The sequence below is a fragment of the Nicotiana attenuata genome, chromosome 11, assembly GCF_001879085.1.
Source record: "Nicotiana attenuata strain UT chromosome 11, NIATTr2, whole genome shotgun sequence".
Lineage (NCBI taxonomy): Eukaryota > Viridiplantae > Streptophyta > Magnoliopsida > Solanales > Solanaceae > Nicotiana > Nicotiana attenuata.
The window spans coordinates 2,311,294-2,325,180 of NC_031999.1; the positions used below are offsets into that span (position 1 = coordinate 2,311,294).

At 35.5% G+C, this 13,887-nt stretch overlaps 1 protein-coding gene across 4 annotated transcripts; it reads right to left on the reverse strand.

Annotated features, from left to right (window-relative positions):
• On the reverse strand, nucleotides 279-8,280 carry LOC109234033. 4 transcript variants are annotated; one of them, XM_019399854.1, is made up of 12 exons: nucleotides 7,918-8,279; nucleotides 6,058-6,385; nucleotides 5,801-5,973; nucleotides 5,473-5,546; nucleotides 4,898-4,952; nucleotides 3,947-4,021; nucleotides 3,789-3,862; nucleotides 3,659-3,707; nucleotides 3,038-3,122; nucleotides 2,219-2,275; nucleotides 719-805; nucleotides 279-627 (listed from the first exon to the last, which is right to left on the reverse strand). In XM_019399854.1, the coding sequence occupies exons 2-11, from the start codon at nucleotides 6,383-6,385 to the stop codon at nucleotides 726-728; spliced, it is 1,050 nt and encodes a 349-aa protein (XP_019255399.1). In that variant the 5' UTR covers nucleotides 7,918-8,279; the 3' UTR covers nucleotides 279-627; nucleotides 719-725. The 4 variants fall into 4 exon arrangements, with proteins under 4 accessions (XP_019255399.1, XP_019255398.1, XP_019255397.1 ...); XM_019399853.1 differs by having other exon boundaries at nucleotides 279-624; nucleotides 6,058-6,417; XM_019399852.1 differs by having other exon boundaries at nucleotides 6,058-6,417.

Consider the following 13,887-nt stretch of genomic DNA (forward strand, 5'->3'; position numbering starts at 1 on the left):
CTTCTAACCTTATTATTAGGACTTCATTGGTCCACTTCTACCATTTCTTTGGAAACCATAGTACCCATACTCAACTCCATCTGACTAAAAATATTATACTATGCATTTTTCACAAGTTTCAAAATCCAAATTCTTTAACATTAAATTTTAAACTTTGCTAGGAAGTTTTATCTATCAAAAAAATTTCAACTATTTCTCCATATTTCATCTACTACCTCTATGATGGTACATAGGTCAAATTAACATCAAATTCACCATCCATAGAAACACCACCAAAATGAAATGGAATGAAGATAGTTATAAACGCTATTAACTTGGATCAGATACGTCTCAGAAATCAAATATTCACCTGTACATCTGGCTATTAAAGGTTAAGAAAAGAAGAGAAGAAATGATGCATCTGAGTATGCATCACAGATTATTCAAGGTAAACATACTGAAGGACGAGTAATATTAGACTTGTTGCTGGATTAGCAAAGATGAAGAGTGCAAGTTCAACCCCAAAACACAGATTGCCCTAGGGAAAGAATGTCATGAAAAAATTGGCTGCACCCTGAGCAGCACCCGAAACGGAGCTGGTTATCAGTAACTTGCAGAAGCATTGTAGCAAACATCATGTATTAGCTGCTAAACAATGGAACAAATAAATTAGAAGCCTTAGAATAATTTAAGATTGAAATATCAAGAATTTGAACAGAATATGTGAAGTGTCTAATACCAGTCTATCAACTGTAACCATCTTGAGATTCTAATTGTTCATCTGAAATGGCTAAGTACTTCTTTTTCATCTCAATAGCTGTGATATCTGGAAGGCAGAAGCAAACAATTTCAGCTGTTACACGACGACCCAAGAGAACACAGATACATCCAAGAATAAGAAGATTACATTAAAGACCCGGTTTGGATCCTACACTGTTAAGGAAAAGAATGTGAAAAGAAAGGAACATATAGCTTTAATAATGGCAAGTTAATTTTGTTAATAAGAAAGTATCAGGAAGATACACTATAGCATTAAAATAAAGGAGGGCATATATTTTTGGAACACGATTTCCTGATTGTTTAGATCATTTGGGGAGAAGGAAAAAGGTAAGGAAATGCCCGCTGAACAAGCCCACAGAGAAGAACTAATGTACTATCAACTTATATCATTGTTGAATTTCCATTCTTCTACCTATTTATGTCATCTCCACTTTCACCATGATCTTTGATACATTTTCTTCTTGTGTATCAATTGGGTGAGGTAAAGAGGAAGAAAGAAACCGGAAAATTGAAAGAGGACAAAAATTAAAAAGGCAAATGTATAACCTCTAAGCTTTAGGTGCTAATGGGTGAAGGGAAGGAAAATTGCGAGTACAACTTTCTACGTTTTAGGTACCAATTGGGTGAGGTGTGCAAGTGGAAAAGAAAAGAAAAGAAAAGTAAAATTACAACTCTGTAAGCTTTAGGTACTAAGAAGCTAGAAAGTACAACTCTCGTTTTCTTAAAAAAAAAAAAAAAGAATAAGTCAGAAAGTAGAACTCTCTAAGTTTTGAACACTGATTTGGGTGAAGGGAAGAAGAAAAGTAGAGGTACAACTCTCCAAGGATTGAGCACTAACTGGGTAAAGTGGATGTGAAAAGCAGAAGAAGCAAACTTTACAAATCTCTAAATCCTAGAAAAAGAAGAGAGTAAAAAGTGGAATCAACTTCGTTCAATTTCTTCACCTTCTTCCAAATATAACCATGTTGTCCTACCATTTTACCCCTTTCCTTTAACTTCATATCTTTTTTCACTCCCAAACATGTGAACAGAATTTCCGTGAAAATGTATATTCATTTTCGTTGGTTAAATTCAGGTTTCAAACGAGGGCTAGAAGAAGGCGATTGAAATGACATTGAACAACATCTAATACATCATCTGATATAAGATGGCTGTGGTGACTGGTGAAAAAATGGATAATTTTTGTTTTATGTCAATCAACACAACCAACTCTTGTTTACTTTCCTTCATATTAGTGGAAGCTTTTTCTCTTTCAATTGCCACTTAGTTATCCAAAATTTCCTATACCAAATTCTGATGGTCCTCTACTTGACTATTCTGGAAAATAGTGGAAATTGGCAAAATAAATTATCAACTAGAAAATTGAAATATGTGTACGAGTTAAGACAGATAAAAGTGGAAAATGAGGTGGACTTGAGAGGCAAATAACTAACTCAAAATTATAACATTTTGATCTCACCTCGTTCAGGATATATTGAGTTGTAGTGAACCTCGGCCCAAAAGCTCAAGAAGATAACTGCAGCAATGCGAGTTCATATAAAATAGTCATCCCAACTTTGTTAAAAATTGAAGAGAAACAACAACTAAACCCAATCTCACGTGAACTTCTTTTCATGATATTTGACCAAGTAATAATGACAAGGTCCCTCAGAATAGTTTGGTATATCCCAGAGGGAAAAGGATGATCTCCTTTCGAATTGCACGAAGGGAATAAATGACTCCACCCACCGCCCAAAGGAGAAAATGCACTTCTTCATCAGCAGGTGCTTGAAACTAATATTTCAAACCAAAACAAGAAAAAAGAAGAAAAAAGCCTAGCGAAAACAGACTATTTTGTTATTGCAGGCAAACGTCCAAGGATCTTGACTTATCCATAGACCACGCAAGCCGATAGAGCCATTACTCCTACATTTAATATGTTGATACATTTAGAGCTAAGGTCAAGAATCAATGCTTTGTCCATTCTATGCACTCAATATAAATAGTTGCTCTACCAAGAGAAATTAGGGAAGTTTCAAAGTAGGATCCAATAGTATGAGTAGATAACATAATATATATGGATTGAAAAAGCAGACGTATGATGAATAAATAATTAGCTTTTTTTGGGCTGAGGAATCAACGGGGAATGATAGACAATGCAACACTGACAATTTCATAGTACTAGTGGGACTTCATAGGATTACTTAGATGATAAGTAATAAGTTTAAAAGCTGCAGCTAAATCTAGTAACAATCATAAGGAACACAACAAATTTTATGAACGAGAATACATCTTGTACCTCGTTCAGACTTTTGAATGGTGGGAAGTATCTCAATGTAGCAGGTATCTCTGAAAGATGTTATCACCAATATTTTTACACCATACTGCAGTGAATTGTTGAGAAAAGTCAGATTTTACAGATTTCTAGACTCTTCTAGAAAACTGCAATTGAATACCGAGTTTTAACAACGGTATATTGAATTCACTAAAGATAATGGTGTTAAAATATTATGTTTGAGCATCAGTAGTGGAACACTAATAGACTTCAAACTCTTTCTGGCGGCACTCTAGCTTGATGTTCACAAACATGCGAATAGAAATGATATTGTTCTGAACTTTCAGCTGATATTTGATGATCATTCTCATGCTGTTGGTTAAACAAGAATGAGTCAACGGGATTAAAGAGGATTTGCAGTTCTTGGCTATTTTAATTTTTGGCTACAATTTTTTGACCAGCTCCACCCCCTAGTTCTTTTTCTTGGATATGATAAGTCACAATATTTAAAGAGAAAGACGCTTAGAATGCCTCTCCTCCCCCCTTCCGATCCTCCCTCAACGGCAAAAAAAAAAAGGAGAAAAAGGAAAATGAAAAAGAAAGAAGAGCCCATTGTGTAGAAGAGAGCAAAGACCAGAAACTTACTGAATCTGAAGCTGCTTGTAGAGTTACATGATCACCCCACTCCCCATCCCTGATTACATTTACATAAAAGTAGCATCTTACAAGCAATCCAAGCAAAGATATCAATTCAAAATAAAGGTTGAAGAAATACTTTGACATCTTCTTCAGGTAATCATGATAGGCCATGGGAACATATCCATCGTACATCTCTGGGCATGACTTGAGCTGATAATCCAAAAGATATCGTTGTCACAGTATAAGAATGATAAGACGAGATTGTTTAATGTTATGAAGTAAAGCTTTACTGACCTGATTCACAACTTGCTGTCTGACAAATTTGTGATGCTCAGGGGTGCGGTAAAATTGATCGGACAAAGCACGAAACTAGAAGAATACATGTTATACCAGTCAGAATTTAAAATGGCTTGTCGTGTCATAATAGATGAAACAGTTAGGTGGGAATAAGACCCTGATTAAGAAGATATGCCTTCAAGCCCAACTGAACTTTTTTTAATATATGTTTACTTGAGATTCATATATAATGTAGTACTAAAAAAGAAAGCCAGACCCAGAACGAAATGGTGAAACACTATAAAGGCTTGTAATCTAGTGGTCCATTCCTCCTTCCACTTCATAGGGCACATACAGCTAATACAATTATTTTTGGTTTCGACTTCTAAGATTTAAAATCCATAGTGCAACTGCATAGCATCCTAAAACTGTATGAGATGGCTTTCTTGGGCAGAGCTTCTGAAGCAAATGTTAAATGTAGTCTTCTTCCAGCATCTATTGCTTCCATAGTGTATCTTACAATATGTGCTTACATGCTTCCATAGTGTACCTTACAATATGTGCTTGCATGATATTATCATTACATAGCTTACAAAAATTGGGTGTAGCAGTTAGTAACTCCGACACAGAAGCTATTCCCATTTTCATAATGGTGGTTGGTTCCCCTACTGGACAATCTCAAGATACTGTCTTGTTTCCTAAAATTGAATATTTTGTTGTTCCATCTATCTTATCTACACTGCATAACTCAAATATTTAAAACAAGAAAACCAACAGACACCCCTTTCAAACTTCACTAACTTGATTTATTACTTCCTTATGCCTAAAGAATTCAAAATAATAAGCTACCCTCCTTTACAGAATCGACAAAATAATAAATGTGCTCAACTCTCCTTTAAATAGTTGTTCCAGAAAAAAGTTGTGACTTTCAATAAGAAAAGAAGAGGGCATGAACGTAAGAGAGCTAACCTGACAATTCCCATCACCTTGAACTTTAAATTCGACTAGTTCATAGACCTGTAATCTGTAGAAATACACAAACTTCAGTACCTTAAACAAAAGAATGACACAGAAGAGAATCAAATAAGAAATACACTCACACAGTCTTCACATGTACTCTCTCAGTTTCATTTTATGTGAAGGTGTTTAACTGGCACGGAGTTTAAGATATTAATTTGACTTACAAAATATAATAGTGATGATGGAAGAGAAAACTAAAATTGCGGTTGAAAAAGAGAGCAAACATCACAGCAAAGGAGTATTTGTTTTTTCCTATTATTTTCTTTTCATGCATTCTTTAATTCGAAAACAGAACTTAACAGTTCAAAGAAGTATTTCTATCATTAAATATTAAGACATAATTTTTCGATTAATAGAAAAACATGTGAAATGATGGTGAAATCATGACGAATCCTTTAAAAAGATGCAAAACAACATGATATTTTTGTTTTTACCATAATATAATTTGTTGTCAGTAACTGTGAAAGGTGTGTTTATCTTTGGACTGGACTTTAACATCTTTTATGAAAGAAATTATAAAGTACCTGTCAAGAAGTCTTTGATGATCTAAGGTTGCCTCATCAATTGATGGTATTTCACCATTGATTCTGGGAATATGCTGCAAAAGTAGGCATAGAAATTGCATGAGCATCAAGGCAAAGATTTCAAGAGACACAACTAGGTTAGAAGACATAAATAAGAATATTACTCAAGCATTTAGAAAGAATGAAGAGTAACCAGAATAAGCCATGTCTCCAACTGCTTCTGGCACATAAATGCACATTTTTCAGATGCTTGTGTTGAACCAGGAAAGTAGACAAATTCACAACCTTAGTGTCTAACTCACTACACATATGAACATGGAATACTTACGGGAATTGGAATCATCTGGTTCAATCTTTTCCCTACTTCACCATCAAGATCGTATTCATCCATCAATTCAAGTGAATACGACCAATCCTCCCCTGTGTATGACTCTTCTCCCGGACTAGAGCATGAAGTGGAAGGTCCATTACTTGTTTCTTCTTCATCACAATTGTCTTCTCCTGGAAATTATAGTATGAATAGTCAGAATAAATTAATCCAAGAGCTATAGCTATAAGGTTGGAACTATCAAGCATTTCCAATACCAATAATGTAGTGTCCCATAGGTTGATTAAACCAGTCTTGTGGATAAAAATGCGTTTGCGTATGTTCTACCATTGGATGGAGATTTGAGGGAGGTTCAGCGACTGAAAGTTGAGACAGTTCTTCCTGGAGGCGCTGTGCACTGAAGTTGTGATTTTCCTCATTGCTAGATCCCGCATTAAAATGATCATCCTTGAAGTAATGGTCCTGATAGTAATCTACACTGTTTTGGGGTACGACACCACTATAGGCATAGTTAGAATAGGGATCACTGTCAAACAACTGGAGACCCCATCGGACAACATCCGGATCTTGCTCGCTCGTAATCATCTGAGAAATTTTAATTTTTATCAGATAAATGCCTGCAACAATGAATGCTGAAGATTAGGTCTGCCTAGTAGTTAGTAATGAAACAAGAGAAAAAGACAGCAACTATCTGTGCTCCGCAAGAAGCACAATATCCAACTTTCATACAAGACTGCAAATAGCTAATACATCTGTGTTTTCTTTTTTAAATGATCCAAAATGGAATCGACTAATATTAAAAGGTTACACAGACAATTGCTTACAAATGTCTCAAGATTATAATAGCAAAAATGGATCAGTTTCATAGGTACAGCTCAAGAATCAACTTTCAAGCTTTCTGAAGGGACTGGCAGCCATTTAAATAGATGTACCTACTTTTGCTGCTAAATTCATGTGGGCCCTCAACGACATTCTTTGGTAAAGTGATACAATTCAGAAGGGCAAGCGCTCTTTGAAAATCATCCAGAACACCAGCACCTATAGACAACACTTTTGAAGAAAAGGGAAAATGGCATCTGATACTAAAATAATGCAATGCTTGGAGTTTCAGTGTACCTTGACAAAATCCTTCCACATTTATGCTTTTAACCTAACAAACTCATTAAGACCTAAAATAAATTGATTTAAAATGCCCCTTCTTTAACAACTTAAGCTTTTAGATGAGACGGTCAAGCAATTCACATAAACTTCCCAAAACCTCTAAACTAGCTTATGAATTCCGAGGACATTAATATTAGTTGATTCCATTTCAGATCATTTAAAACACACACACACACACAGAGAGAAATACATAGAGCAAGCTCCAGTTCACTGTACCATCATTTTTTTTCTTTTCCTTTTACAGTGACGTGTAATTACTATTTACTTCTAGATAGCTTTTCAACAATTAAGTGATTAAATACATTTTAGATCATTTAAAACACAGATACGAAGAGAAATACATAGAGCAAGCTCCAGTTCACTGTACCATCATTTCTTTCCGTTCCCTTTGACACTGACATCTAATTACTAGTAGTATTTTTACTTCTAGATAGCTTTTCAATTATTAAAGTGATCAAATGCAAAATACACAGATTTTTGGCTATGACGTGCCAGATATCGCTGATGCCAATGGATCTTACTGACAATAAGCAAATTAAAGATTAAAGTAAAGCAAAAACAGCACATAACACCATCTCAATCAATCACAACAAATTATGATCACCTCAATCCATTTTCACAAGTTTATCACCAACAAATAACATATATTTTTATTTTTAGATTTGGGCGGCATTTCTAATAACAAATGCACGCAAAGCAGAACAAATATATATACACATACATAGAGCAAAGCCGCTATCTAAATCAATCACAGAGATTTTGATCAACGCGATCCATTTCAAACAGATTTAACACCTCATTGCACACTTCAAATGCACAAAAAGCAACACACATACACACACGCACAAAATCACTCAAAATCACGGCTACGGAATGAAGCGGAGAAGCAGTCGCTTCATCACAAGTGCGGCATTAGCGAAAACAATGAGAAATCAAAAAGTGCGCGTTAAACTTACAGTGAATTTCGCCGATCCGAAAGCAATAGCTCGTGCTTGTGAGGAAGAAAGTTGAAAGAATAAAATGCCGGTGAAACAAAAGAAAACCGTATTCGAGAAGCCACAAATAATATATGGATGGTAAAATGCTTGGTGATTGGGGGGAAGTGGAGAAGGACGGATGTCACGAGGGCTGTGTGTGAGAGAGAGAGAGAGAGAGAGAAAGAGAAAGAGAGAGAGAGGAAATGGACAATGGAAATGGAATCAAAACTCTGCAAATGCACCCCTTTCTGACTTCTCTCAGTCCTCAGTCCCCTTCTTTGGAGTTTTTTGCAGCAGTATAGCCGCTTCCTCGCCGTTTATTTCATTCTCTCTTTTTTATTGTAAGAATTAACAAAGTTTGACTCTCTTTTTAATTTATGTGGCACAATCGTTTATGTACAGACTTTAAGAAAAAACGCTTTTGAAATTTATGGTTTTATGACTGCAAATTATTTATTAAGCATAAAAAATAAAATTTTAAGTAAATTTTTAAATATAAGAATATGATATTTTTTAGTATAGACTAAAAAGGAAAATATGTCACATAACCTGAGTCAAATGGAGTGCTTTTAACTTTCCCATACCCATTGTCTTATTTTATGACATATTTGTTGATATTATACTGTGTTCAAAATCAGAAAATTAGAGAAGTAAACAAACGTTAGTTCAATAAACAAAACGTGAAATAATTTCGAGCCCGCTGAATGCACAATGTGTCCTTAAGGAATTTAATCCCCTCACCGTTGCCCAAGGTATACGGATTAATTCCTCCCATAATAGAACGGAATAACTATTCTGTGATAGCGGCACTTCAAATCACAGTACTTCAGCAAACTCAACAAACGGAGCAAATCACACTTGACACTTATGTTTGTTTAGAAAATAATGCAACAATGTAGAAAAGAGGGGAGAAGATTTCAGATTTTTCATATCTGATTTCATGTCTGAAAAATGAGGCCAAGCCTCTAATTTTATAGACAAAGGAAGGGTGATATGGAGAGGTACAATCTAAAAGGTGCCTCTTCCATTTTCCATTCACACCCCTTAATAAAAACGCAACAATCCCCCACATGAATGGGGAATGGTCATATGAGGAAAAACATGCATGAAAATACTGTGTGATCATCAGCGTTTTTGGTACCAACACTCCGATGAGTTAAATCGTTGGAAAATGGTGGGAAAAAATGGAGGGATGACCCGCGACCCGGTCCGGTCTAGCCCGTTTTTCTTCCGGATTAATTTAAATTCGTTTTAAATTTCCCGCAAAAATTTCCAACAGCCATGGCTGTTCTGAAACAGTGTCACACCTGTTCCAACAGCCATGACTATTCTAAAAAGTTGCAAACCTCTTCAGAGGGTCACACCTGTTCCAACAACCATGACTGTTCTGAAAGGTTGCAAACCTCTTCAGAGGGTCACACCTGTTCCAACAGTCATGAGTATTCTGAAAGGTTGCAAACCTCTTCAGAAACATCACCAAGTTGGCTATAAATATACCTTCAAATCCCAGAATATTTACTTACGAAATTTTCTGATTATCTTCTTCTTCTTCTGCACTAATATTCCAGTGTGTTTTACAACCATCGAGTGGTTCGCCGATCACCAGAGTTTTAGGTACCGATCAAAGGTGTTAATCGGGCGGGCTGGGACGGGCTGGACAAAAAAACGTCAGCCCATACGGGTTCGGGGCGGGTTGTTATCGGGCTAGGGTTAACGGGTTGGTGGCGGGCTGGGATTTTTCGGGTTCTATAGGGCCCGTACGGGTGCGGGTTTAACGGGCTCGGGCGGGTCGGGCTATATATAATTTTTTTTTTAAATTAAGTTATATTTTTCTTTTTCAATGTTATTGAAACTTTTAAGGGTTAAAATTAAAGATTAGAATTGAACTTTTAAGGGTTAGAATTAAAAGAACAAACAAAAAAATTCTAAATTTAAAAATAGAAAGTAAGTGTCTATATAAAAAATATTGAATAAGACTAATATGCAATATAAAAAAATCACAATATTTAAGTAACTTTGATATTTTTATTGAATAATATAATACTTCAAATTAATTTGCAAGTTCTTTTTTGATTTTTTAAATTTTTGAACTTGCAAATTAAAAGTTTACAACAATTGTTAAAAAAAAAGAAGAAGAAATAGTAAATCATATGTTTTGCATCATCTTTGAAAGCTCTTCCATGTCAATGTGAGGTTCTTGGTTTCCGGTATTATAATCGGTACCATAAACCATTATATCTCCAATTTCTTGGTCTTCCTCTTCATCTACCTCGTCACGCCCTTGATTTCGCCGTTCTGATCTAATCCAATCTCTGAAGCACACTAGAACTTCCAAAGCGTTGCTGCCCAATGAATGACGGGTATCTCCTAGCTGCTGTCTTGCTTGGCTAAATGCGCTCTCTGATGCGACTGTTGAAATAGGCACATTTAGAACGTCTCGAGCCATGGCCGAAAGAACAGGAAACTGATTTGAGTTGCTCCTCCACCAACTCAGAGGTAGAAAATCCTTTGTGAGGGGCTCCGGTGACTTTTGCAAGTAGAATCGGAGTTCATCAATATTCCGGCTACTGGTTTGTTGATGCTCTCCTAGTGTAGACCAAATCAAATAATCTTGAACATTATCATCATCTTCCAAATTTGTTCCAGATGTTGAAGTATTAGTTGAAGGAATATTTGCATCTACAACCGAAGAAGCATCAACAATGTTAGCGTAATAATTATACAAAATTTGTAAATGTTTGTGCAGATCAGAAATACAAGTCTCACTATCAGGAGTTTCAGTTGCTCCAATGTCCATATAAGTATATAAAGCACTGATTAATTGGCGACACTTTATCATTTTGATAGTAGGGTTTAAAATAGCACCAATTAGGAAAATAGGGGGAATTGGGAAGAAATATTTTTTAAACTCATCTAGCATTTGTGCAACAGCAGCAGTATATCCGTCTTTCGTCTTCAACTTTGTCACACCTCCTTTTTCATTTACTACACCCGCAAAGGCGTAGTAAAGGGAGTTATTTCCAACTTGAAGTGACAATCGAAACGGGATTTGTTATTTTAGAGAATCCAGAGTCGCCACCTGGGAGTTTTATGGTGTCCCAAGTCACCGGTTGAATCCCGAATCGAGGGAATTATGACTCTGTTAACAGTCCGCGAACCAGAAATCCGAGTAAGGAATTCTGTTAACCCGGGAGAAGGTGTTAGGCATTCCCGGTTCCGTGGTTCTAGCACGGTCGCTCAACTGTTGGGATTTGATTTTATCTGATTTCGAACTATGTCCTAGCTTATGTGCCTTATTAGTAAACCGCTTTTATTTTATTTATTTGCCTTTTAAAAGAATTGCAACGTCGTGAAAAATGCGTCTTGAACCACGTCGCACCAGTGCACCCGTGATTGTTAACACATTTCGACTTCGTTGAGATTTGGGATTTGGGTCACATAAATGTGCACCCGTATTTAGGAAGGTAAAATTATTAAAACACGCGCCTAAAGCGACTAACGGGTTATTATCTTTATGGGTGACCGCGGAATTTGCTAAACGGCACGCCCCAAATTCGAAGGATTTTAACGTGAGCAATTACTGAGGGCCCCGCAATCTATGCGTTTTGTTTGGCGAGGCTCATCTCTTTTATTACTTAAAGGCAAGCCTAAAGCAATCTATAATTTTGTTAATGTCTCTAGTAATAAAAGGGAAAGCCCTAATTAATTTTGTTATTGGGTTGCAATAAACTAGAGGTGGATTTTGTATTAAAGCCGATTGGGCTTCCAAAATGAGCCCAACGAAGGAGAATTGCATCTAAGTCTATACCAGAATTAGGCCAACTACAGATTTTGGCCCAGGCCCACACGAACATTGAAATTTGATCCGAGCCTGGGCCACTTGCTTAAACCACTAAGGCCCAAAGCAACAAAACAAGGTTGTTGAGCCTTTAGTTCATCGGCAGCACTTATACCAAACAGAATTCGATTTGCACTTGCTGCGAATATGATTATTTCACAATGGCGTGGTTAGAATCCAGTTTTATATTCAGCGTGTTTAGGCTATCGAACTACTGTAGATACCAGTGGAATTTCACAAATTAGCGGAGCCAAACTACACTTATGTTGAGGTCACACCTCAAGGATATAGTACATAAAAAAAACATGCCTAATGCATATTTTGGTATTTCTTTGTATTTTATTCTAAGACTAATTAATATTAAAATTGTGAAATTAAATCCCTAAATGCTAATGCATATTTTGGTATTTTTTATGGATTAAATGCATAAAATGAATGCAACAATTACCAAAGAATGCTACGAAACTCACACAAAATTATAAAATATTAGAAAAATTATTTTGAAATTTGGGAATTACTGCTTAGGGCAAAAATCACCTGCTCACAAACTTATGTAGTAAAAGAGAAATTTCAGCAATATGAACTAAACCATTTACAATAGTAGGATAATAAGCTCCGGAAAACTCAAGTGTAGCCACATAAAATTTTTGTAAAAACTTTACAACATCTTCAATGACATCCCAAGTTTTAGATGTTAACAAACGGTTAGGATCGGTACAATGAGAATTAGCAACTTCATTTATAGGCATTCTATATTTATAACAACACCTTAGGAATAAATAAGTATAATTCCACCTAGTAACTATTTCTTCAGGCATGAGTCTTGGTTTTAGTCCATAGTGTACACATTTTTCTTTAAATGCATTTAATCTAGCACTTCTATTATTTCCTTGAATTACACCAACAGCTCTCCTAACTAAAAAGATTTCATTGTGAAATAAGTCAAGGCCACTCTTCACAATTAAGTTATAAATATGACATGCACATCTAATATGAAATATTTCAGGAAGTGGTGGGTGTGGATGCAATTTTAGTAATGTAATAGCAGAATTGTTGTTAGAAGCATTATCAAATGACATACACAAAACTTTTTCAGAAAGATTATAAAATAAAGCAACTTCATGGATAGTATTACTTATAAATGCACCGGTATGACTTTGATCTTCGTCATATTTAAAAGCAATAATACGTTTTTGCATACAAAAATTATCATCTATCCAATGACATGTAACAGTTAAATAATCATTTCCATTTACAGCACGACCAATATCAGAAGTAAAAGAAACTTTACAAGGAAGACTTGCGAACAAATAACGTATATATGTCTGATATTGTTCATAAAGCCTAAAGATATCAGATCTACAAGTACTTCTAGGAATACCTTTAAACATAGGGTTATAAATTCTTTGAATATAAGTAACAAGATATGGTGAAGAAGCAAAATTAAAAGGGTAACAACCTAAAACAATCATTTTAGCTAATTCTTCTCGGTCTTTTCTAATATCGTATTTACCCAATAACCCCCCAGTAGTCGGGTTAAGTTTTTGTTGCCTACCTTCATCGCCTACTCCCCAGTCAATAGGGTGAATTTCTTCCATGTGCCTATGAAGTTGACCCGTTCCTCCATTCTTACCGGGCTCATGTTTATAAACTTCCTTACATATTTTACATTTTACATAATTTTTCACATTTTCTAGTCTATCAAAAAAATTCCAACACTTACTTCTTAATCTTCGATTCTTTTTAATAGGCAAAGGAGGCTTACTTGCACTTCCACCCCTAATATTTTGTGTTTGACTAGCATTACCGGGTGTAGGTGGTGGTGTTTCAAGCTTATCGGGTGATGGAATATCATTTAAAATATCATCTAAATCATCATCAATACCATAATTTTTTTGAAGTAGCTCATAATCTACATTTACATTTTCGGGTGAACTTTCAGAAACATGTGTAAAACTACTAGAAGAAGAATCACCTCTTATTCTTTTGGAATTTTTTTTACTACCACCTCTACTAGTAGTGCAAGCTTTTTTGGCCGCTCTAAGTAAATCCATTATGTAATTTAAAATAAAAAATTCAAATAATAATTCTAAATAATAAAGAGATGGAAC

What these genes read in the sequence shown, in the direction of transcription:
- LOC109234033 (XM_019399854.1), bottom strand. Translation starts at nt 6,385, where the DNA reads ATGATTACGAGCGAGCAAGATCCGGATGTTGTCCGATGGGGTCTCCAG. An exon ending in GACAGCAAGTTGTGAATCAG is followed by an intron (nt 3,863 to 3,946) that starts GTCAGTAAAGCT and finishes TTGGATTATCAG; the next exon opens with CTCAAGTCATGCCCAGAGAT. An exon ending in TACCTGAAGAAGATGTCAAA is followed by an intron (nt 3,708 to 3,788) that starts GTATTTCTTCAA and finishes AAATGTAATCAG; the next exon opens with GGATGGGGAGTGGGGTGATC.